The sequence below is a fragment of the Gossypium arboreum genome, chromosome 4, assembly GCF_025698485.1.
Source record: "Gossypium arboreum isolate Shixiya-1 chromosome 4, ASM2569848v2, whole genome shotgun sequence".
In the NCBI taxonomy this organism is placed as follows: domain Eukaryota; kingdom Viridiplantae; phylum Streptophyta; class Magnoliopsida; order Malvales; family Malvaceae; genus Gossypium; species Gossypium arboreum.
The window spans coordinates 13440146-13461717 of record NC_069073.1 but is presented as its reverse complement, the minus strand read 5'-3'; the positions used below and the strand labels follow the sequence as shown (position 1 = coordinate 13461717).

The 21572-nt window shown below is 34.2% G+C and overlaps 1 protein-coding gene across 5 annotated transcripts; it reads left to right on the top strand.

Moving 5' to 3' along the window:
- The first annotated feature begins 2798 nt into the window (after positions 1-2798).
- LOC108460322 (uncharacterized) lies at positions 2799-8872 on the top strand. Of its 5 annotated transcripts, none has more exons than XM_053027010.1 (5): positions 2799-2817; positions 2984-3083; positions 3559-3796; positions 3903-7000; positions 7109-8872. In XM_053027010.1, exons 3-5 carry the CDS (start codon positions 3773-3775, stop codon positions 8475-8477), a joined length of 4491 nt encoding a protein of 1496 aa, XP_052882970.1. In that variant the 5' UTR covers positions 2799-2817; positions 2984-3083; positions 3559-3772; the 3' UTR covers positions 8478-8872. The 5 variants fall into 5 exon arrangements, with proteins under 5 accessions (XP_052882970.1, XP_052882971.1, XP_017615257.1 ...); XM_053027011.1 differs by lacking the exon at positions 2799-2817 and having other exon boundaries at positions 2932-3083; positions 7109-7206; positions 7342-8872; XM_053027012.1 differs by lacking the exon at positions 2799-2817 and having other exon boundaries at positions 2940-3083; positions 3652-3796; positions 7109-7206; positions 7342-8872.
- Positions 8873-21572: the final 12700 nt, after the last annotated feature.

Below are 21572 nucleotides of genomic sequence, written 5' to 3'. Positions count from 1 at the left end.
AAAGAGACGAAGGCAATATATATAAATCGAAATAGCAAAAGACAGATTCAAGGGTATATTTTCATGCTTTACATACTGAGTATAGTGTATATACATATATAGTTGTATAAAAAAAATAACATTTTTCTTACCTTTTGAGCGATCGGAGAGAAGGAAACTGATTAGTTTTCTCATTCTTTTTCAACGGTCGTGGGCTTTTTTGGCGTTTGAGACTCAGATCTGAGATAGGGAGAGTCGAAAGATTAAAATGGGTTATTTTTACACCTCCGGCCGTCGTGAACGGTGGTCGCCAGCGACGGACGGACGGTGGTCCGATCGCCGGAGGTGGGACGACCAAAGAGAATTTCTCCCCCCTTTTCTTTTTTTCTGAAAGCAGGAAGAAATGATGATTTTTAAAAAAAAATTGGGGTTTTATAACATGACTAAAACGGCGTCGTTTTAGGCCGTTTCAATGACCTTAAAACGGTGTCGTTTTAATGAAGCTTAGACCCGACCCGACCCGACCCGTGAACTGCTTAGGATCCGCGTGTTCTGGGACTGAAGGTATATTTGAGCCCTCAGTCCTTCCGCTTTTGAGGCTTAGTTCAACAGAGTCCTCTTCCATTTCTTTTTTCTTTAATTTTGCCCCTGTGATTTTACTTCTATTGCATTTTAGCCCGCGTTCAAACGGTGCGTTTCAGAGGACAGGGATATTTCCCCAGTTGGTCCCTTCGTGTTGTTCACGCCTTTCGATTGGGTCCTTTGTTTATTCTTTTATATTTTGATTTGTCTCTTAAATTTGATTTGGATAGCAGTTAAGTCCTTTAATTAATTTAATTAATTTATTTTTATTTAGTCATTAATTAATTAATTTATTTACTTTTAAAATAAAGAAAAAAACTGTTAATGCCATTCTTTTTTATATTCATTATTTATTATTTATTTTATTATTACTTATTCTAATCCTTTTACGTATAATATATTTTAAATTATTATCAATTTTAAATATGTTATATGTATCATTTGCTCTAAACTATTATATATGTTACTTATTTTGAATTTTTTTATTTATATCTTTTATTTTAAACTATTATATATATATACACTGTCTATTTTAAATTTTATATGTAATGATATTATTTTATAGGTTAACTATTTTTCTTATCGTTTATTGTAAATCTTTTATTATTTATCTTGAGACTTCTTATATTGCTTATATTAAATTTCTTATATATATTTTTTTATATATTACTTGTTTCTTATATATATATATATTCATATATTACTTGTTTCAAATTTATTTTTCATTTGTTATTATTTTAAACCTTTTACTATTTATTTTAAATTGCTTTATAAATTATTTATTTAATTTGTTTTATGTATCATTTTATTGTTTTGTATATTGATGATTTTAAATTGTTTCATACTATTTATTTTAAATTGCTTTTGTAATATCTATTTTAAACGTGTTTTTATATATATTACTCATCTAAAATTATCTTGTTATTTATTTTTTTATTTTTATTTTAATTTGCTTTGTATATTATTTGTTTTAAATTGTTTTATACATTATTCATTTTAATTTGTTTCATACTAGTTACTTCAAGTTGTTTTATATATTATTTTGTTTCATTTTTATCATTAATATTGATGCCCAAATAATGTGTTGTATGGTTATTGCCATTAGGTACTTTATAGTTCGTTTACTCATATTTTCATGTCATTGTGATTCATTGTGGTAATATTTTATTCGCAAATTATTATGCCAAGTTTTATATCATCATTTTTCCTCGTTCCATTTAAATCACATCGTGCATTAAAGCTCAAATGCATGTATTTAATGTAGATTGTTTTACCTTATTCCAAACAAAATAAATACACATCGTTTTAAATTTCATATTTGCTATTATTTCATAAAAAGAAAATTCTCTAATGAAAGCAATATTTCGTATTCAAAAATTCGGGAAATTGTGCCCTAACTTACTGGGTTTCGATTTTTCTCGTTTAACCTAAATAACGGTATATTCTTTTAAATCACAATACGAGTTTTAAATAAAATGCTTACTCTCTAAGATTTGAGATGTTGTGCCCTAACTCACTGGATATGACATCTTATTACCTCGAGATAAGATTTTTTGCAAATAAAGCAATGTTTCATGTTTGGAAATTTTGAGAAATCGCGCCCTACGTGTTGGGTTTCGATTTATCGTTTGACTGAATAACCAAATATCCTTTTTTAAAATTTCAATGCATGAGTTTTGGAAATCATAAAATAATTTTGACATCGAAGGTTTGAAATGTCGTGTCCTACGTACTGGATGTGACATTTTATCTCTTTGAAACAAAAGAATCTTAATATCCACCTCGAATTATCCAAGCATTCATAAAAAGGGATCGCATTTTAAAATTTATTTTAAAATCTTTTCAACTTTCGACATTAAGACATTAATTAATCAATTAGGTACCAATTTTGGATGTTACGAGAGAGCTAATCATTCATTGTACGTAACAGACTCTCGAACCAGTTTTCTCAAATTTCGTAGACCAAAATTATTATTTTAGTAAATCAAAATATTTTATTAAAATGACCAAATTTCTAAATAGTTCGATCACACTTAAAAAATTAATGACGACTCTCAATTTTTATTTTTTTAAAAAATATAAAATCAATTTCTGTTTTTTAAAAAATAATTTCGACAGTCGGTAAATTGGTCATTGTCAATGGGTTTGGAACATTAGCAAAAATTTCCATCACGACCGGGCCCGATCCCACTACATAAATAACGACAACGATAAAAAAGTAAAGATTGGCCGGCAAACACAAGTGGAGGAATTATGGTAGAGTCACATCGCGTTGTTTTTCTTGTATAAAAGCTTACAACGTGTCAATAATTGATTGTACCTCGTGTTTCGAATCTTGACGAAGACTTATCGAATCAATTAAATATTAAATATTATTATATAATTAAATAATAATTAATTTTTTCTCTATATAATAATGCAGAGCGGAAGGCAATAAAGCAATTGCTCAAACCCTAGGATAGTTGGATTCCATTTCATTTTGTTCAAGTTTCAGATTTCTCCTCCTCGCCTCTTCTGATCAGGTAGTTTTTTTTTTCTTCTTCTAATCTTGTAGATTTTTTTTTCTTTTTTCCCTGATTTTTTTATTATTCGGTCAATATTTCTTGTTAGATTTTGATTTCATGAGCTTCTTCCTGGAAATTGACAATTTTTTAATTTTCTTTTTCAATTTTTAGATCGTATTTATGTTATTTTTATGCCCTAATCAGATTCGTCTGTTCTTGATTTAATTTTTCATCTTTCTTTCTCTTTGCATGAAATTATCTGTTTGTTTCAAATTTTTGTTTGGATTTAGAAAATTTTAGTCGTTACAGTTTCTTTAAACGTTCACTTATTTATTTTTATGCATTACGTCCAGTATAACTTTTGTTTTTTCTTTAACTTTTGTTTTTTCTTTATTTTTTCAAAAGTAATTGTGGTTAATTTCTTGTTGTTAGTTTATTTAGTTTTAGAGTTCATAAATTATTTAATCAATCTGAAACCAATTTTTGGATGCAGTTGCAGGCAATTTTTTACTGATTTTCTTGTAGGCTTTTTAGGGAGTTGATCAAAATCTACCGATTTTGATTGGGGATTTTACATTTTGAATAGGGAGTGATTTCAGGGTCTGATTAAAAAGAATTGTTTTATTGGAATTTGGAAGTTAATTTTCATCTAAAAGCTATTAAAGAAGAAAGAAGGGTCAGTTCACCAAGCCAAATATTTGGGGATCATGCCGGTATCGGGAAAAGAAGAGGTGATTTTTAAAGTTCATTTTTTTTTCAATTACTAGAACCTAAGCTTAGTTAAAGTGTGGCATTTTTTGTGTGTTGAATATTGATTAATTTATGTTTTGTTGTTAGATGGGGGTTAAACCCAGTGTTGGGCAGTTTAGTGAATACACTGCAGGTATTCCCATAAAGAAAAGGAGGTTTCCTTTTATTTTGTCAACTGAAAACGAATTGGAGCAGAAAGTATTTCCTAGTCCAGTTCAAGGTTCAACTGTTTCGAATGATGGTATTGTTGCAGTGCGTTCAACACCCAGTGGTGTTTTAGTGAGTTCAAATGCCAGTGATGCTTTAGCCAGTTCGAACACCAGTGGTGTCGTAGCGAGTTTGAACAACAGTGGAATTTTAGGGAGTTCAAAAACCAGTGTTATCAATGCTGATAGTGTTACAGCTAGTTTAAATGCTGGAAGTTTTGCTTCAAGTTCTAATGCTTTGGGTGTTGCAATGAGTTCTACTGCTGGTAGTGCTGCAGCTTGTTTTAATGCTGGTAGCATTGCCTCAAGTTCTAAAGCTTCCAGTGCTGCAATGAGTTCTACTTCTGTTAGTCTTGCGGGTAGTTTGAATGCTGGTAGTGTTGCTGAAAGTTCTTATCCTTCTGGTGTTGTGATGAGTTCCAGTGCTGTTAGTGTTGCAGTTGGTTCGATTGCTAGTAGGGCTGTGGAAAATCCTAATGCTAGTAGTGTTGGAGGAAGTGGTTTGAGCTTTCCTGATGCAAGTGAGATATCAGCACATGAGAAAGAGAAGAGAAGTTCAGATGATACAAATGTTAGCATGGTGCAGGGTAATACTAATCTCCTTAGGGTAAAACTTGAAGAACAAAGCTTTGCAGTTCAGTCTAGGTCTTTGGCTGATATCAGCTGCAAAGGGAAGCTTGTGGCAACTGGGACATCAGACAATATCATGAGGAAGTTGGCAAAATCTGAATTGGACTTGGTAGGCAATGATTCTCTCACCTTTAGTGTAGGGAAAGATGTATATAGCCAGAAAAGTGTAGATGGAAAGTTTGGATCAAAGTTACCTTTAGTTTCTGGGAGCCCTGGATTATCCCTAGGTTTAAGGGAATATCCTTCAGTTATGGCTAGCAGAAATAATGAGCAAGGTTTTCGGAATCAGGAAAAGACGGAACATGTTTCCTTGAATCTATCTTTAAGCAAAGGAGAAGGCACTACTCAACTGAGAAGTACTGCCGTCCAGCCTAATACTAAGGGTTCTAATATGCTAGCTGACAGAACGAACTGGGATTTGAATACGACAATGGATTATTGGGAAGGTCCTGCCAGTGATGATGGTGCAAGTAAAATGGCTACTCAAATGTATGATATAAAGCCGGTAATTTGCTCAGCTGGGATGACTGTTGCAAGTATATCTACACAGCTGCAAATACCTGAAGAAATTGAGAACAGAGCCAAAATTAAAATGTCATCTATAGTTTCTAGCCAGCAGTATAGCGCTGAGGATTCACTTCGTTTGGGTCTCACTACACCTTATCTACATTTGAACCCCAATGAAAAACCGACAGGTTCTTCAGGTAAAATTGATTCAGGCAATGTTGTTGCAAATGTCAGTTCACCTGGGGAACCAGTACCTGCCAGCAAGCCGACCATGCTCAACTATAAGCCTGTAAAATCAGAACCACTTGATGAGAGTGTCAGAAGTGATTCTGGTGTAACTAAAGCAAAACCTACAGGCTCGTTAAATATCACACGGGTGAAGTCTGAAATAATTGAAAAGTGCAGTTTGGAAAGATTAAAATCTTCAACTATTAGTACTTTAAAATCAGTTGATGCTAGATCCATAAAACCTGAACCAGCGTGTGAGAGTAACAAGGAAATGCCGGAGAGAATGGAGGGACCAATGAATCAATCGGATGAACAAATGCTAGCAGTACCTACTTCTACTGATTCGTCATTACATGGTGGTGTTGCAACTCACGCAGAACATTTTATGCAAGCTAAAGAAACTGAGGCCAGTGTTGAGGCCCAGGTTGCTTCTAAAATGATTTCTTCTGCGGGTGTTACAACTAATGCTGAACATTTTATGCAAGCTAAAGAAACTGAGCCCAGTGGTGAGGGCCAGGTTGCTTCTCAAATGATTTCTTCTGCAGATGTTACAACTCATGCCGAGCATTTTATGCAAGCTAAAGAAACTGAGCCCAGTGGTGAGGGCCTGGTTGCTTCTGAAATGATTTCTTCTGCAGACCATGATGTTAATGAATCAAACATTGCTGGTAAACTAGATAACTCTACTTCCCAAAGTAAAATGGTTGAAGATTCTGATCATTGCAAGCTGAAATTCATGGATGTACAACTTCCTGATTCTAGGGGATCAGTTGAGGGTTCTGCAAGTGACGAGGAAAAAATAAATTTATCAGCTGATGTTTTAGAGGAAGATTCGTATGGTTCTGATTACGAGTCAGATGACAAGAGAGAGCTAGCTACAGCTATGGATATAGAACATGATCGTAGAGCAGAAGAGGACTTTGAAGATGGTGAGGTCAGGGAACCTGTGGTGAACACTGAGATAGAGGTTCCGATATGTGAGATGCAAGAGGCAGGAAATGGAAATGATGGTGATAACAATCCATCGTCATCCTCTTTCAGAGAAAAAGAAACTGTAATCAAAGACCCCGGAATAACGAGTAACGACATTAATACTAATGAATGCATCGACACATCTGTCAATAAGGATTCTGCTACTGAAGCTAATAAAGAGGCCTGTTTGCAAGAATCTTCAGCTGTTGAGATGCCTTCTAGTCAAATGGATGGAAAGAGACACATTAAAGCCATACCAAGAAAATCGCTCGATGCATCAGAAAAGAAGGATACTGTTAAAGGGCAAGAGGGAGAGCAGGCATCTATCCAATTCTCGGATACAAGCCAGGGAACTTCAGTGACCATTTCTCAAGGTACAGATGACGCTAAAAAAACTGATTCAGAAGGAAAAGGCAATTCTGTTTTACCAAAGGGAGAAGCATTTTCAAGTGGTGATGATGCGGGTAAGGATGTTGACAATGGAGGTAATAGGAGTCGAATAATAAACTTATCTCGAGCTTCTAATCTATCATCTCCTGGTAGAACAAGATCTATTTCAGGCAGGACATTGCAGTCACAAATAGGAAGAGAGAGACTGCCTGATGTTGCCCTGGAAGGAGATAAGTTCCATCATCGAGGGAGGTGATTATTGTTATTTATCATTGCCTGCCTCTTTTCAGTTTGTTTATTACATTCGATGAGTAGTATATGTCTGTAATAACTTTTTTTCCTGACAATGTTTACCCACAGAGATGAAGCTTATGCTGACAGTTTACATAGATTCCCCAGAGAGAGGCATCATGTTCAGCCATCCAGGAATAATAGAATAAGTTTTATGCGTGGAAGAGGTAGGATTTCCAGTCGGATAGACACCCTACGTGGTGATCAGGATTCAGAATGTAACTTTGCTTCAGAGTTTTATAATGGTCCTACAGAATTTCGTGTTGTGAGACATAAAAATGCATCTGCTGTTTCTGATGCAGATCCTAACTTTAGTAGCTATAATAATGGGCAAGATGGTGCTTATTTTGGTACTGGAAGAGGTGGGAGGAAGATCTTGAATGATGATCCACCAATTTTCTCCCAGTTACCCCCAAGGAGGCGGTCTCCTGGTGGAAGAGATGGACCTGCTGGACGTGGGCTTCCAATGGTTCGCAGAGTTCCAAGAAATCTTAGTCCAAGTCGATGCATTGCTGAAGATGGATCTGAATTAGTTGGGTTGAGGCATATGAGAGGTTTTGCTGATGACCATACAGACCCAATGTTTGCACGCTGCCAACCTTCATTTGAGGGATTAGATGGTCCTTTTGTGAGGGGGAACAGGGAATTTACATCTGTTCAGAGAAGGGGTATCCCGCGAACACGTTCAAAATCTCCTACCAGACAACGAACTCGTTCTCCTGGTCCATGGTCTTCTCTTAGGAGAAGATCACCTGATGGATTTGGAGGCCCTTTGGAATTACCTCATCGAAGATCACCACCACTTTACAGGATGGAGAGAATAAGGTCACCTGATCGTCCTTGTTTTGCTGGAGAAATGGGTGTTAGAAGGCATGGATCTCCACCATATTTGCCTCGACCCTCTAATGATTTGAGAGACCTGGATCCCAGTCGAGATCATGGTCATCCAAGATCTGGCATCTCTAATAGGAGCCCATCTGGTCGAATTTTACTTAGAAACAGTAGAAGGTTGGATCTTGTAGATCCTCGAGAAAGGAATGAAGGTGACGATTACTTTGGTGGGCCTATGCCCTCTGGCAGGTTTCATGATCTTGGAACTGATGGGAATCCTGATGAGAGGAGGAGGTATGGCGATAGACGTGGACCTGTACGTTCTTTTAGGTCTCCTTACGGTGTTGCTGATAGTGAAAATTTTCATCTTAATGCTGAGGGTGGCCCTAGATCCTTCAGGTTCTGTCCTGAAGATGATCCAGAGTTGCATGAAAGAGGGAATATGAGGGAAAGAGAGTTTGATAGACGGATCAAAAATCGGCCAGGGAATGCCCCTAGGAGGACAAGAAACTTGGAGGAGCAGGAAGGAAATTTCAGGCACGGTGGTCAGGTTTGGCATGATGATGGGTTTGATGATATGTCACAAGCGAAGCGAAAACGATTTTGAGTAGGTTTATTTATGCCATTAGTCTACTGTCAATGGTGTAAGTTATCAGAGCAGCAGGGCAGAATCTGTTACCATTCTCTATTTTCTGCAAACGCAGTAACCCCTTGTTTAGGGTGTAGAATAAAATCTGGAAGCAGCAAATGGTAGAAGGTAATTTAAGTGCTATGTAAGTATATGGTACTTTTGCCCAAAGAACATATCAAGGCACTCTTCTGTCTGACAGGTTTTGAATGACTCCAATCTTCTCTGTTATAATCTTTTGCTGGTTATTCCTTTGGGCAGACCTTTCCCCTGCTGAGAAAACGCTAGTGCTTGCGTTTTTAAGATTGAAACAAAATGAGGGTATGATCACAGTTTATCTATTATTACATGATGAATAAATTCTCTTTTGTGCATTTGCTACCAAGCCTAATCATCCGTTCAATTGCAAAAATGGCATTAGTTCGCGTGGTCCGGAACTCCGGATTGTTCGACTTTGTGTTTATAAAATGTCATCCCTGTCCACTAACATCACAGGTAGGTGACAGTTTTTTTCAAGGGACAGTCGGATATTGCCATGAAATTTGAAAAATATAATTTAAAAGAAATGAAAGAGAGAAGCATAGCTGCAAATGCTGAATTTTATGCGATATAGCTGGTCTTTACAGGTAGTTGTGAGGTGAAGATTGTTTGGCTCTGGCCTGGGTTTTGTTTTGGCTCAAAGCAACAGGTTATTATTATGTGTTATGTCCTTCGATTTTTCATTTTTCTTCAAGTATCTATGTCCGGTAATTCATATTTGAATTATATTAGGATATGGATATGAGAATATAGCATCTTCAAAGGCCTGATAAATCATGGGAAACTTGGGAAGAAATGAACGTGAACACATCTATGTCCATATTTGTGACAGATTCCGTGAACATAAACTTGAATCTGTTGTTCCGGTAGGAGTAAAGTCTGAACTTTTTGTTATGATCTTTGCCACTTATCATGAGATATGGATCAGCTACAACGGATTTTACATTCACATTCACGTTGCAATGGCTTCTGCATTTGTTTGATTTTTGCTTAAAATGGGTCATGGTTGCTATCATATCATCCAGGTCACTTTTGGTATGTTAAATGAGTAAATTGTTGATTACGCCTATTTGATGAAATACGATTATTATATAATCTAAGAAGACAAAATGAGTGATTGAAAGTGATTGGGGGATTTGGATTATGAGATGAAATGGACGGATGTTTGATTGATGTGTTCACAATTCCTGTTTGATTCTGCTGTTTCCGTGGAAATGTCTCGTGTTGACCTCCATTCCACTAATTGGTTTTCTATAGGTTTGGGAAATTTCATTTATTTTGATTAAAATGTATTAAGACAAAGGTTTTTACATCTGGATTGATAGTGTTCCAATCGGTATGATCAAATGGATTATTAAAAAATTAAATACATAAAAATATAAAAAATAATTGGTTGAGTTATTGGTTTAATTGATTTTTTAATTCAGTTTAATAGGCGATTTGTGAATTAATCAATTTGATGTTTCTTCCCGAGTAGGTGCTAATTCTCAATTCGCAATTTGACTGAACGGTTTTGCTCAGTTCAAATAATTATCATGAGGATAAATTACATAAATAGTTATTCAATTTTGATGCAATTGGTAAATTAGTTATTTTGATTTTAATTTCACTTCTGAAAAATAACAAATTAGTCATTCGTACTATTTTTCGTTACAAACTTAATGGAAAGTTGATCTATCATTTAATTGACTATGTTGGCATTCTAGCTGTCGTTCAAAGGGCCTCAATTTACTGGGCAGTAGAAGAAGGAAAAGAGAAAACAAAGAATAAGAGGAGGAAAAGAAGAGAAAAAAAAAATACAACCTGAATGATGTTTTTTTTATCCATGCCTTTTTTCCTTTCTTGTTTCAAAAATTGGAGAAAGAAATTCTCTAAAGCTCTCTTCACCCTGCACATTTCACTTCTACCTATTTTCGCATCCGATTTCCAGCGTTGCCTCGAATTAATACCATCACCGAAACAAAGCTCCCTTCACCCTTTGGACACCTAATGGTTTAGATTTCTCTAAGGGACAACCAAAATTTTTGAAAATTCAAGCACAATTTCGAGACTAGTAACCCTAATTTGTTGTAGTGTACTGTCAGATGGAGTTAGTTTCGTACTATATTAATCCTCTCATCGGTGGTCATCTTCTCAACGTCCAAATTTGCGAAAGGATGCCTAAAACGGGTCTGATTTTGTTTTTATCTAGAAGTTTTTTTTCTTTAAGATTTACTCCCAATTTACACCCACATATCATATAGAACATCAAAAAAGTTAATCTTAGTTCGATTTTTTGGTGAAACAATTGATTTTGCTAAACGAACTTTGGGAATTTAAGTACTATCTATTGGAATATCATTGGCATTAGAGTTCTTTAGGCTTTCAGACATACTTTTCTGAGTATGACCGGCACCAAATGTGAACTTATGTGGAGGAACTTTTAAGGGCGGACAAGCAAAAATAGAAGTAGTACCAAGATTGTTGAAGGCAGGGATAGGAACGGGAGTAGGAACTGCATTGTTTGCCTTTGAGAAACCAAAGTTGAATGGAGCTTCAGCAGGTGGTGGGAATGCAAACAAAGAAGGATTGATACTTTTAGATGATTTAGTTGATTTTGATTGAACTAAATTCATTTTAAGATCCTTTGCCTCCTTTTTCTTTTACTGCCCAGCCCATTTAAAATATCAATCTTCCCTTTTCTTTTTTTTTTTTGCCCGTCCCTTCCCCTTCCAAATTATGTCCCTTTGGCTGCTCAATTTCAACGTGGCAAGTTAACTGGCCATGTCAGCTAGTTAACTGGCCACGTCACTTTTCTAGTTAAGTCTGTAACATAACATGTTAATGGGTGACTGATTTGTCACTTTTCGAGCATTAGTGACCGGTTTGTTATTTTTTGAAAGTTGAGTGATTGAATTGAAGCCATAGTGACTGTTTAGTTAGTTGCATCAAAGTTGAGTGATTGCTGGTGTTATTTACCCTTATCATAATTATGACATGATGAAAAATAACATAAATTAAGAAAAAAATTTAAAATATTTTACCTTTATTTTGGTACATTTGCAAAAACATAATTAAGGTAGGGGAAGTCAAGTAATGTCTTCAAATGTTAGCTGAAATTTTCATCTTGCATATGTGGGTTACAACATAAGATTAACTCACCTTTTCTCTCTCTTAAGAAACTTGCAAAAAGAGATGTGATAAACAAGAGGAGGATAGAGTGCAAACATTTTCTTTCTATTAAGAAACTTGCAAGAAGGGACATTATAAACATAAGGAGGATAGAATGCAAAAAGAGAATTCTCGCTTGAGACTTGTTAACAAATTTGTATTGTTATTTTTTTTTATCTTAAAGAGGTAAAAAGATCAAGAAAAGATTTGGAAATCTGTGTTCGTGTAGTGTGAAGGGACTCAAGAGTAAAGAATTGAAGAACCTTGTGGGAGTAATCTCTACTTCTAAAGATGACTCCAACAAGGTCAAGATAAATGTTTTTGAAGATGAGCTTATTTCTAGGTTTTCAAATAATCAAGGTAGGTGACTAAGTGTAGAATTGGAGAAAATATATTTGGTTTTGAGCTATTGGAAGATAAATTGGAAAGAGAACCTTTACCTAAAATATATCAAGATAACAAAGTATATCAAGCTTAATTATTAACGAAATATTGTAAATAACAATCACGAAAAGTAAAAAAAAAAAATACAAAATGTCTTTTTTTTTTAAAATATATAAAGTTTTCAAGCCTTCATGTGGATAATGAAATTAGTAAGGCTTTATTTACTATTGAGTTTTAAGTGTTTTTTTAAGGCAAACCAATTTTTCAAGTAAAATGTAATGGTAAATAAATAACTTTTTATGTCAAACAAATACTCTAAACTGACTTTTCAAGCCAAATAAAAAAGCTAAAATTTAGAGAAGGTTCGGAAAAAGTTGGATAGCTGGGATGCTAATCTTCTTTATATGGCAGAGTGTGTGACTCTTGCTCGATCGGTTCTTTTATCTATTCCTAACTATTTTATGCAAACAATTAGAATTCTTGTTAGTGCTTGTGCTGAAACTGAGAAGATTGCCCGAGGTTTTATTTGGGGAAAATCAGTTGTTAGTCATAAACCAGCCTTAGTTAAGTGTTGTAATTATTGTCAACCTTTTTCCAATGGAGGATTAGGTCTTCGACATCTCAAGGAACAAAATGAGGCATTCTTACTTAAACTGGGTTGTTTTCTTACTAATAATAATACTTTATAAGTTAGAGTCTTTTGAGCTAAATGTAAGATTACGGATGATTTCCTAGCGGATATTTCAAGAGGCCAATGTTCATTTGTCAAGAGATTTGTAGCTAAGGTTTGGCCACTTGTTTGTTAAAGCCTTTCTTGGTCAGTGGGTGATGGAAGGCTAGTCAAATTTTGGACGGGTTCTTGGATCACGAATCTTGGTCTATTACTTAATTTCTGTTCTAAACCAAGTTGATTGACGAGTCTATTATTCTCAGGGGGGTGACGACTGCTGATGGTAATTTGAATTGGAACAATCTGTGTCAGTATTTGAATAATGATATCATCTCTTTTATTGCAAGCATTCCACCATCGAATCCTTTAATAGGGTATGATACTTTGATTTTAAAGTGGTCTACTAACGGTATTTTTATTGTTAAATCAACTTATAATACTCTTATAATACTCTTAGCGTGTTCGATAGTTTCTTTGGTTGGTTCTTAAAGAACGTTTACTTACTAATGCTAAACATTGTAGAAGAGGTATGGTTGATAATCCTTCTTGTAGATTATGTGGCGGTGCCGAAGAATCTACTTTACACGTGCTTCGGGATTGTTGTAAAGTAAGAGAAGTGTGGAAGCAACTTGTTCCTTTGAGGGTAAGGAATAAGTTTTTCTCTTATTCTTTGCTGCCTTGGTTATCTGGTAACTTAATGAATAAATTTGGCATAGTTTTTAATGAGGTTGATTAGCAAAACTTGTTTGGTATTATTTGCTGGAAGATTTCGAAACAAAGGATTTTTGTGTGTTCCAAGGGTAACAGTTCAATATTATACATATTTTTTAGTTATCAAGGAATTTTTGTGTGTTCCAAGGGTAACAGTTCAATATTATACATATTTTTCAGTTATCATGGTGTTAGGCGAAAGCCATTAAGGATATGTCAGGTTGTTCAGATGGGAATCCTAAAAGACAGGATCGATGTCGTAAATGTCGAACAACTTTGTGTTGGACCCAGCTGGCTGAAAAGAGAATGTTGGTTCCCAAATTAGTGCAAGAATTTGAGCGGAAACTAAGGCTAATACAAGATATACTAAAAGTGGATTCTGATAGATAGAAGTCGTATGTAGATTTAAAAAGAAAAGACATTGAATATAGTGTCGACGATCAGGTCTTCTTGAAACTGTACCATGGTGAAAGGTGTTAAGGTTTAGTCAAAAGGGTAAGTTAAGTTTGAGATTCATAGGACCTTATCGAATCCTTAAGAGAATCGATCCAATTGTGTACCAATTGGAACTACCTCCCGAACTACATCGAATCCATAATATTTTCCATGTCTCCATGTTGAGACATTACTGCTTCGACCTTTCCCATGTTATTCTAATAAAAGAAATTGAGGTACGACCAGATTTGTCTTTGATGAGGAACCTGTTCAAATCTTATATCGAGAAGTAAAGGTTCTTAGAAGGAAATGAATCCCAGTTGTTAAGGTTTTGTGGTAAAACTATGGCACTGAGAAGGGCATATGAGAACCAGAAGATTGCAATTCATCAACAATATCCTTATCTATTCCAACCAGGTAAATTTCGAGGACAAAATTCCTTTAAGGAGGGAAAAACTGTAACACCCCAAAATAAATAGGGTTATATGAAATAAGTAACAAAGAAATAACTTGGTCTTGATGGTTAAATGCTTAGTATACTCCTTAGAGGTCTTAGGTTCTATTTATACCTCTCCTATTTCTTTTCATTTTAATTTCAACATACTAGAATGAAAAAAACCCTTAAAACAAATATTAAATAGAGGCAAAACTTACCAAGAGTGGGTAGCAACCCAAATAGTAAGCCTTTTCGTTTCTCCTTTTGGTTCCTAGGATCAAGTCACGCAAATCCCTATCTTATTTCCATTTTTTTCGATTGAATGGGTAATTTACCATTCAACCCCTTTAAAATTTTAAAACCCTAACTATTTAATCATTTTTCCTAAACACAATTGAACTATAGTTTCTTTTCCTAATTAAACTGAATTTTTTTCTCCTCTCTCCATATTTCACTTCAATTTTGTTTTCATCATCTCTTTACACAATTTTTGCTCTCCATTATTGACGTAACATCCTGTTTTTCAATGGTGTTGGAAACAATAATTTTGGGACCACAAATTTGATGAGTAACTCCATATTATTATTTAATATTTATGAGTCAATTATAATATTATATTGAATTCTAGCTTAATAATTTTTATAAATTGAACGGATAGATAAGTATAAGTGGTTCAGTCTAAAAGTTAAGTGGTTTTTGAAAATGAAGTATTGGGACCTCGTTTCTGTAATTTAATGTTGTAAATATTTTTATTAAATATCAAAAATATTTACAGAATTGTATTATAGGTGAATTGAAATTTGGTTCGGTAATTTTGACTATTGGTTACTAAATTATGGTAAAAAGATTAAATTGTAAAAGAGGTTAAAGTTACCCATTATAGATGATTTCTATTTGTTAAAAGGGTAAATTAATGGACTATACGGTAATTATACCATATTTTTATATGTTGGACAAATATGGATATGTTTAAGTGATTTTACACGTTATAAATTAAAGGTTAATTTTGTAAATAGAAAAAATTGTAAAATATTAAGTTAAAATAAAGGATGATAATATAATATCATCATCTTCCTTTTTTTATTTTTGGTTGAAAGCAGAAACACCATAACCAGGGATAGAGCTCATTCGGCTAAGCTAGGGTTCATTGATTTGGTAGGTAAATCTTGTTTGTTTTTAGTGATTTCTATGGTTTTGAGCTCGTATTAGCTTGATCTAGCTAACCCAGGGATGCCAAATGTCATGGATTATTCCATTGATGAGTTTAGTATAATCTTGAAGTTTTATGGTAGATTATTAAGTTGAGTTGTTAAATATAACTGTTTTGTAAAGTAATTTTTAGCAATATTAATGTTAAAGGACTAAAATGTTAAAGTGATATAATTACAAGGACTTGATGTAAAATAAAATCAAGTATGGGCTGTAATGAAGTAGTTAATAATTCGGCTGAACTTAGTTTTAGTTGAAAATGGTAAAATTGCAAGTTTTGGACTTAGGGACTAAATTGCATAAAAGGTAAAATGTTGGGGTAATTTTTTAAAAATGTATAAAAGGATTTATTTGCATAAAATTAGTTATTATGTTGCTGGAAATTTATAATTGAATAGAATTATTATTTTAGATCAAGAAATAAATCGATCAGACTCAAATTGCGAAAAAACTAAAGTAACAGATTGATAGTTGTCTCGACTTCGACTTTGACTTCATTTTGGTCATGTAAGTTTGTTCGATTTAATCTTAATACATTTTCTTAAATGCTTCTTGTATGAACTAAATTCTTTATTGTTAGATGATGTATTGACACTTTGTAATTGAGAATTGAAGTAATGGATTGATATAACATTAGTTATTATTGATATTTTCTGAGCCGATGAACGTATGATAAAGTACGATTGACATGCCAATAGGTTGTGTTGTGCATGGTACGAGATTGGTATGAGATGGGACAATGATTCCTGTATATCTTCTGTTCATTGAATATACCAAGGTCTTGCATTTGTTACGGACTATCGTGTCATATTATAGTTTTTCTGGTGTGTTATGAAGGCGGATGTTAGCCATCAGGCTAGGCACTTAGTACCGAGGTATGTTATCGGTTGGATTGGCTCGTATGAGCGTTTGATGTTTTTTAAATGGTTAACCGTGTACTCATATCCATATATCATTCATCGAGCAATGTTTGATTGATTATTGAATATTATTGAAATGTGGAAAAATTGATTTGCACTATTGTTCGAGTATCACTCACCTGTTGTGAACTGTGATTGACAAGAATTTTATTTATTAATATTGTTAATTTAATTATTAGGTTAATTCGGTAAGCTTTATCGTTTAATCAACAAATTTACTAAGCTTTATAAAAGCTTACTCGTGTCATTGTCTCTTTATTTGTATATTACATTTTGTGGAAATCAGGAAATCAGATCAACTTGAAGAATCACACTATCCGAGAACCTTTGGTAGATTTTGAAACAACTTGGCTTATATGACATGTAATAGGAGGGTTGATTTATTGTATAATGGATGTGCATATGGTGTTGTGGATGAGTATTTACTTAAATGAACATACTAGTTCTAGGTTGAAGCATAAATGGAAGTAGTGGGATGGGCATGAAATGGTAAGTCTAGTTAAATTAAGCATGTCATCTTGGGATTGAATGTAAGTCATTTTGAATGTGCTTGTGGCTTGTATATTTAGTTAAGGAAATAAATTTGTAAGTGTTTATGTTGTGCTATCATGGAAGACACATTGGTTAAACTTTAGGTTGATCGTTTCAACATGTTTTTAGTGTCATTGATTGCATTCTTAGAGCTTGCTTACAGGGACTTTCGTTAGGTGTATGCACCTAAGCTTTTGGATGAGAAATAGACATGTTTTGGGTCATTTTTGTGCACACACGGCCTAGGACACAAGCTGTCACACAGCCGTGTGTCACACACGGGAAACCCACATGAGCATGTGCCTCGAACGTGTTAGGTGCATAGTTCACACGAGCTGGCACACGGCCTGCGACACGACTGTGTGGAGTAGCCACACGGGCGTGTGGGATAGCCATACGACCATGTTTGGAGCTACACAATCTGGGCTCTATCACATGGCCGGGACACACGACCGTGTGACCCCTGTTTTGGAAAATTTTTATTTTTTTCCCAAATCTTCTGATTTGTTTTGAATTGGTCACTGATTGTTCCTAAACTATTTTTAAGGCCTCGTAGGCTCGATTTAAGGCCCATAAATGAATGTTTCACTTTAATTTAAATGATATATGAATATTCAAGAATTAAATTGTAAAATTGATACTATATAATATTGAATGCTCTGAATTGTATTGTAATACTCTATAACCCTAATCTAACGATGAAGACGGGTTATGGGTGTTATAGTTGAAATTTAATTTTGATCCCGAATCTAAAATCAATCTTAGTTCAACCCATTCTTCCTATCGATTTAGTGAAAGCTGTCCATTCCATCTCTAACCTTACTAAAAAGTGATAAGTAAACCTTGACTCTATGCTTCGTTTTTGTAATTTCATTGTATGAATCTCCAGCCTTAATCCTTAAGTTCCATTAATGGATCCAATCGAAATCTTGTCACATATTATGTAAATATTGAAAAATCTTAATTTAATTGTTAACTTGAGCGTATTTTTTTCTTTGAAAGAATCGATTTAGGTACCCTGTATTAGACTTAAGCATGAGGAACGACGTTCGAGACCTCGGTGACAGGTGTGTGTTCTTTTACAAGCGAATCAAGGCAAACTGTGCCTCAGAATAAGGCTACACGGCCAGCCACATAGGTGTATAGGTCACTCGTGTGAACCACATGGCCCTTCACACGACCATGTCCCCCTTGAAACCTTAGGAAATTCATTTCTCACACGGTTTAGGACCCTCGACATGCCTACCACATAGCCGTGTCTCCCCTATAGGTTGATTTTATGAAAACTAGATAGCCACGATTTGCCACACGGCCTAGCCACACGGTCCGATCACACGGTCGTGTGTCCCCTGCAAGTCAGATTTTATAATTTTGACCTAGAATTTTATGATTTATTTAGATTAATCCCTGATTAATACCCAAGCTATTCTAATGTTTATTTTTTTCAATTAAGTCCCTTATAGTATGAATAATGCTAGAACCCATGATCTGATTGACTGTATTAATATTATATTTGTACATATATTTGCATGAATTATGGATAATTAAGGTTATTGTATCTATATTTGTGATTGATTGTATAACGTGCCTTTTGACATCGCTAAATTGGATCCTTGAAAAGCAAATGTTTTGGCTACTATATCAATTAAGTGTGAGCATAATTATTGCTTCCATATTTGATTTGTTATAATTATGCTATGTGTTTCCTTTTTAATCTGTTATAAGCATGTTATATTTTATTGCATGGGATGAGACGTTTTGAAAAAAGGAAGTTCTGACAGATTCTTAATCTGCAACTTTGGTGGTTTATCCACATGCATCTAGCAGCTCTCATCTGTAATTATGCTGTGTACTCACAACCATCTAGAAGCATATTAACTTACAACACCGGCGGTTCGTCCACCCATTATCTAAAAGCTTTTATCTACAATTATGTTGTGTATTCACAACCATTTGGCAGCATGTTAACCTACAACTTTTGTGGTTTAACCATAACTCGGTGTGTAGGGATGGATGAGTTTTGGGGAACTCTCATGGTATATAGCGATGGGATAGAATGTTATCTATTAAACTAAATTTATTTGCATTTGTAAAGCATGAGCTTGAAATTTTGAAATCTCCAATATGATATGACATATGTGTATATGTGAATTAGGCTATGTGCTGTGATTTTATATGCTAATCAATTGCATTGATTTTCTTGTGATGGAACTGTTTTCAAAACTTTGAAAGCTTACTGGGTCACTTCGGTGGCTAATGTAATGTTTTAAATTCAAGTCTAACGTTTAGGCCGATTTGGAGAGGTTACATTTCCAAGGATAGGATTTTCAAGGATGGCAACTTTTGTTGAGGCATTAGAGGGAATGTTGAAGGTTGTAAGTGGTATTTTCCTTCCTATCATAGTTCTTGCCTTGCTAGTTTCAGCTAGATTGCCAGTCTTCAAGCAAAAACCTTGCATTATTGAAATTAACTTTCATATCAAGAAGTCTAATGACTCTTGAGAAGTTTACTAGTAGTTGGACGAAATCATCAACAAAAACAATTATTTTCAAATAAAACTCCCTTGGCATTTAAAACATCGATAGTTTAAAAATGAGCCTTTCAATTTGTTGGAACTATCGATCTGCCCACATTTTTGTAATTGTTATCTTATTTTAGTTGTTGTAGCAGAGAATTGAATTGTGATGACCTCATCAACTTCATCGTCTAAAGGAAATGGGTTAAAATTTGGAATAAGGTTAGAGAAAAGGTTGCGGTGGAGTAGAAACAAGAGTAATTGTGTATGGGATAATGGATAGAGTTTGAGGGTCATTTGGATGAGTTTGGGTAGTATCTGTCATAGGTGATTCAACTTTTATAGAATCTTTTCTCGAGAGATTTTGAGCATTACTATCCTTCTCTTCCTTATTCAAAGAGGGGTCAGACTAAGGATCGTCATCATGTAGAACATTTTGTTGAATATAGTTGTTTGAAAGGTCATGATTTTCTTCATCTCTGTTTGGTTTACCACTGTCTTCATCTTCAATACTAACAACATTACTTGATCCAAAACAGAATCAACCCTTAGAGAAGGGGTATAAGGAACTGGTACAAAGAAAATCAGAAAGGTTAAGTTCAATATATGTCGATCTATTGGAACCTTTTGATCTAGATACTCAGATAGTTTCCTTAAAGTGAATTTGGTTTACATCAAATTCAGTCTCATATACGAAACCATGTTTGATTTCTTCCATTTGTTCATCAATCATCTCTTCCACTTCCTGGTCATCATGAGGGCAGTTGTTCCTTATGTGATTGATGGTGCCAAACCTTATGAAAACTTTACAAATATAATCATATAAAAAAATCAACCCATTGTCTAACACCATTGTCTCTTTGGATAGTGTAGCCAACCATTAGGGGACGCCAATGATTGATGTCTACGCGAACTTTAAGGAATCAGATGTTGTAAGGATTACCATCATTATCAACAATTTGCACGACTCTTCTTACAATTTGACCAAGGTGAGCAACTTCAAAAGTTCTAAGGTATTCGAGTTGGAGGCCCCATATTTTTAACAGCCCGTTATTTAATGGTGTCGAAAATGGTGGTTTCAGAACCGCATTTCCAATGTTTAAGGAAGTCAGTATAAAGATTAATTAAAGTTTGGTCCCTTAATTTTTTCAAATAGATAGTTAATTAAGGTACAATAACTAAATTCTAAAAGTTTATCGCTATGGATTTTTAAATAACCGAAGGATCAATTGAAACGGTGGTGGGCGTTATTTTTCATCCACTAAATTTTTTAATTAAGCTTAACATTAGATTAATTAAGATTTAGTTAATTAGTTATTAAACAAAGTATATAAGACAAATTTTAAAGGAAAAACAAGCCTTTTATGTTCATCTTTTTCATTTTCACGAAGCAAAGAAAAGAAAAATGGGTTTTGAAGCTTTCATACTTTCAGTCATTAATAGATTGAGAATTGAACCAAACCGGGGATAATCGAGGTAAAGACAAAATTGTTGATTAGTCCTTGAAGATTCGATTATTTGCTATTTTGGCCAAGTAAGTTCATATGGTATGATTGTATTTAAATTGTTATATATTTGAATTATGAATTTGTGTATGTTTGATAGTAATTTGAATTGTTTGAAATTTGGTACAAAAGTTGATATATAGGCTAAATCATAAAGAAATGATAAATTGGTTAATAAATTGAATATGATGAATTGCGATTTGAGATATTTAATGAATTAATAGTTGATTACCCTATTAATTGTTCAGGCAGAGTCGGATATAGTTGGTATGTCATAAGATAGATTAAGTATGGGTTACTTAGACTACTTGTCGATAAGTGCTAGGCACAAATTTTACTTCGGTTATACTGATGAGCTTTGGGCACAATCATGTTACTTCAAACTTTCTGATGAGGCAATAGGTGCCAAATTTGGTGTGTTGGTTGGATCCATATATCCTTTCGAGTCCGAGTCAGGTTAATAGGGATATAAAATGTAAAGTTGATAATAATATATCAATTGAATTGATGTAGTGAAATAATGCTTAAAAGAAAAGGTACAATACATGAATTCTGATAGTATACAAAAA

What these genes read in the sequence shown, in the direction of transcription:
- LOC108460322 (XM_053027010.1), top strand. Translation starts at nt 3,773, where the DNA reads ATGCCGGTATCGGGAAAAGAAGAG. An exon ending in CGGTATCGGGAAAAGAAGAG is followed by an intron (nt 3,797 to 3,902) that starts GTGATTTTTAAA and finishes TTTTGTTGTTAG; the next exon opens with ATGGGGGTTAAACCCAGTGT. An exon ending in AAGTTCCATCATCGAGGGAG is followed by an intron (nt 7,001 to 7,108) that starts GTGATTATTGTT and finishes GTTTACCCACAG; the next exon opens with AGATGAAGCTTATGCTGACA.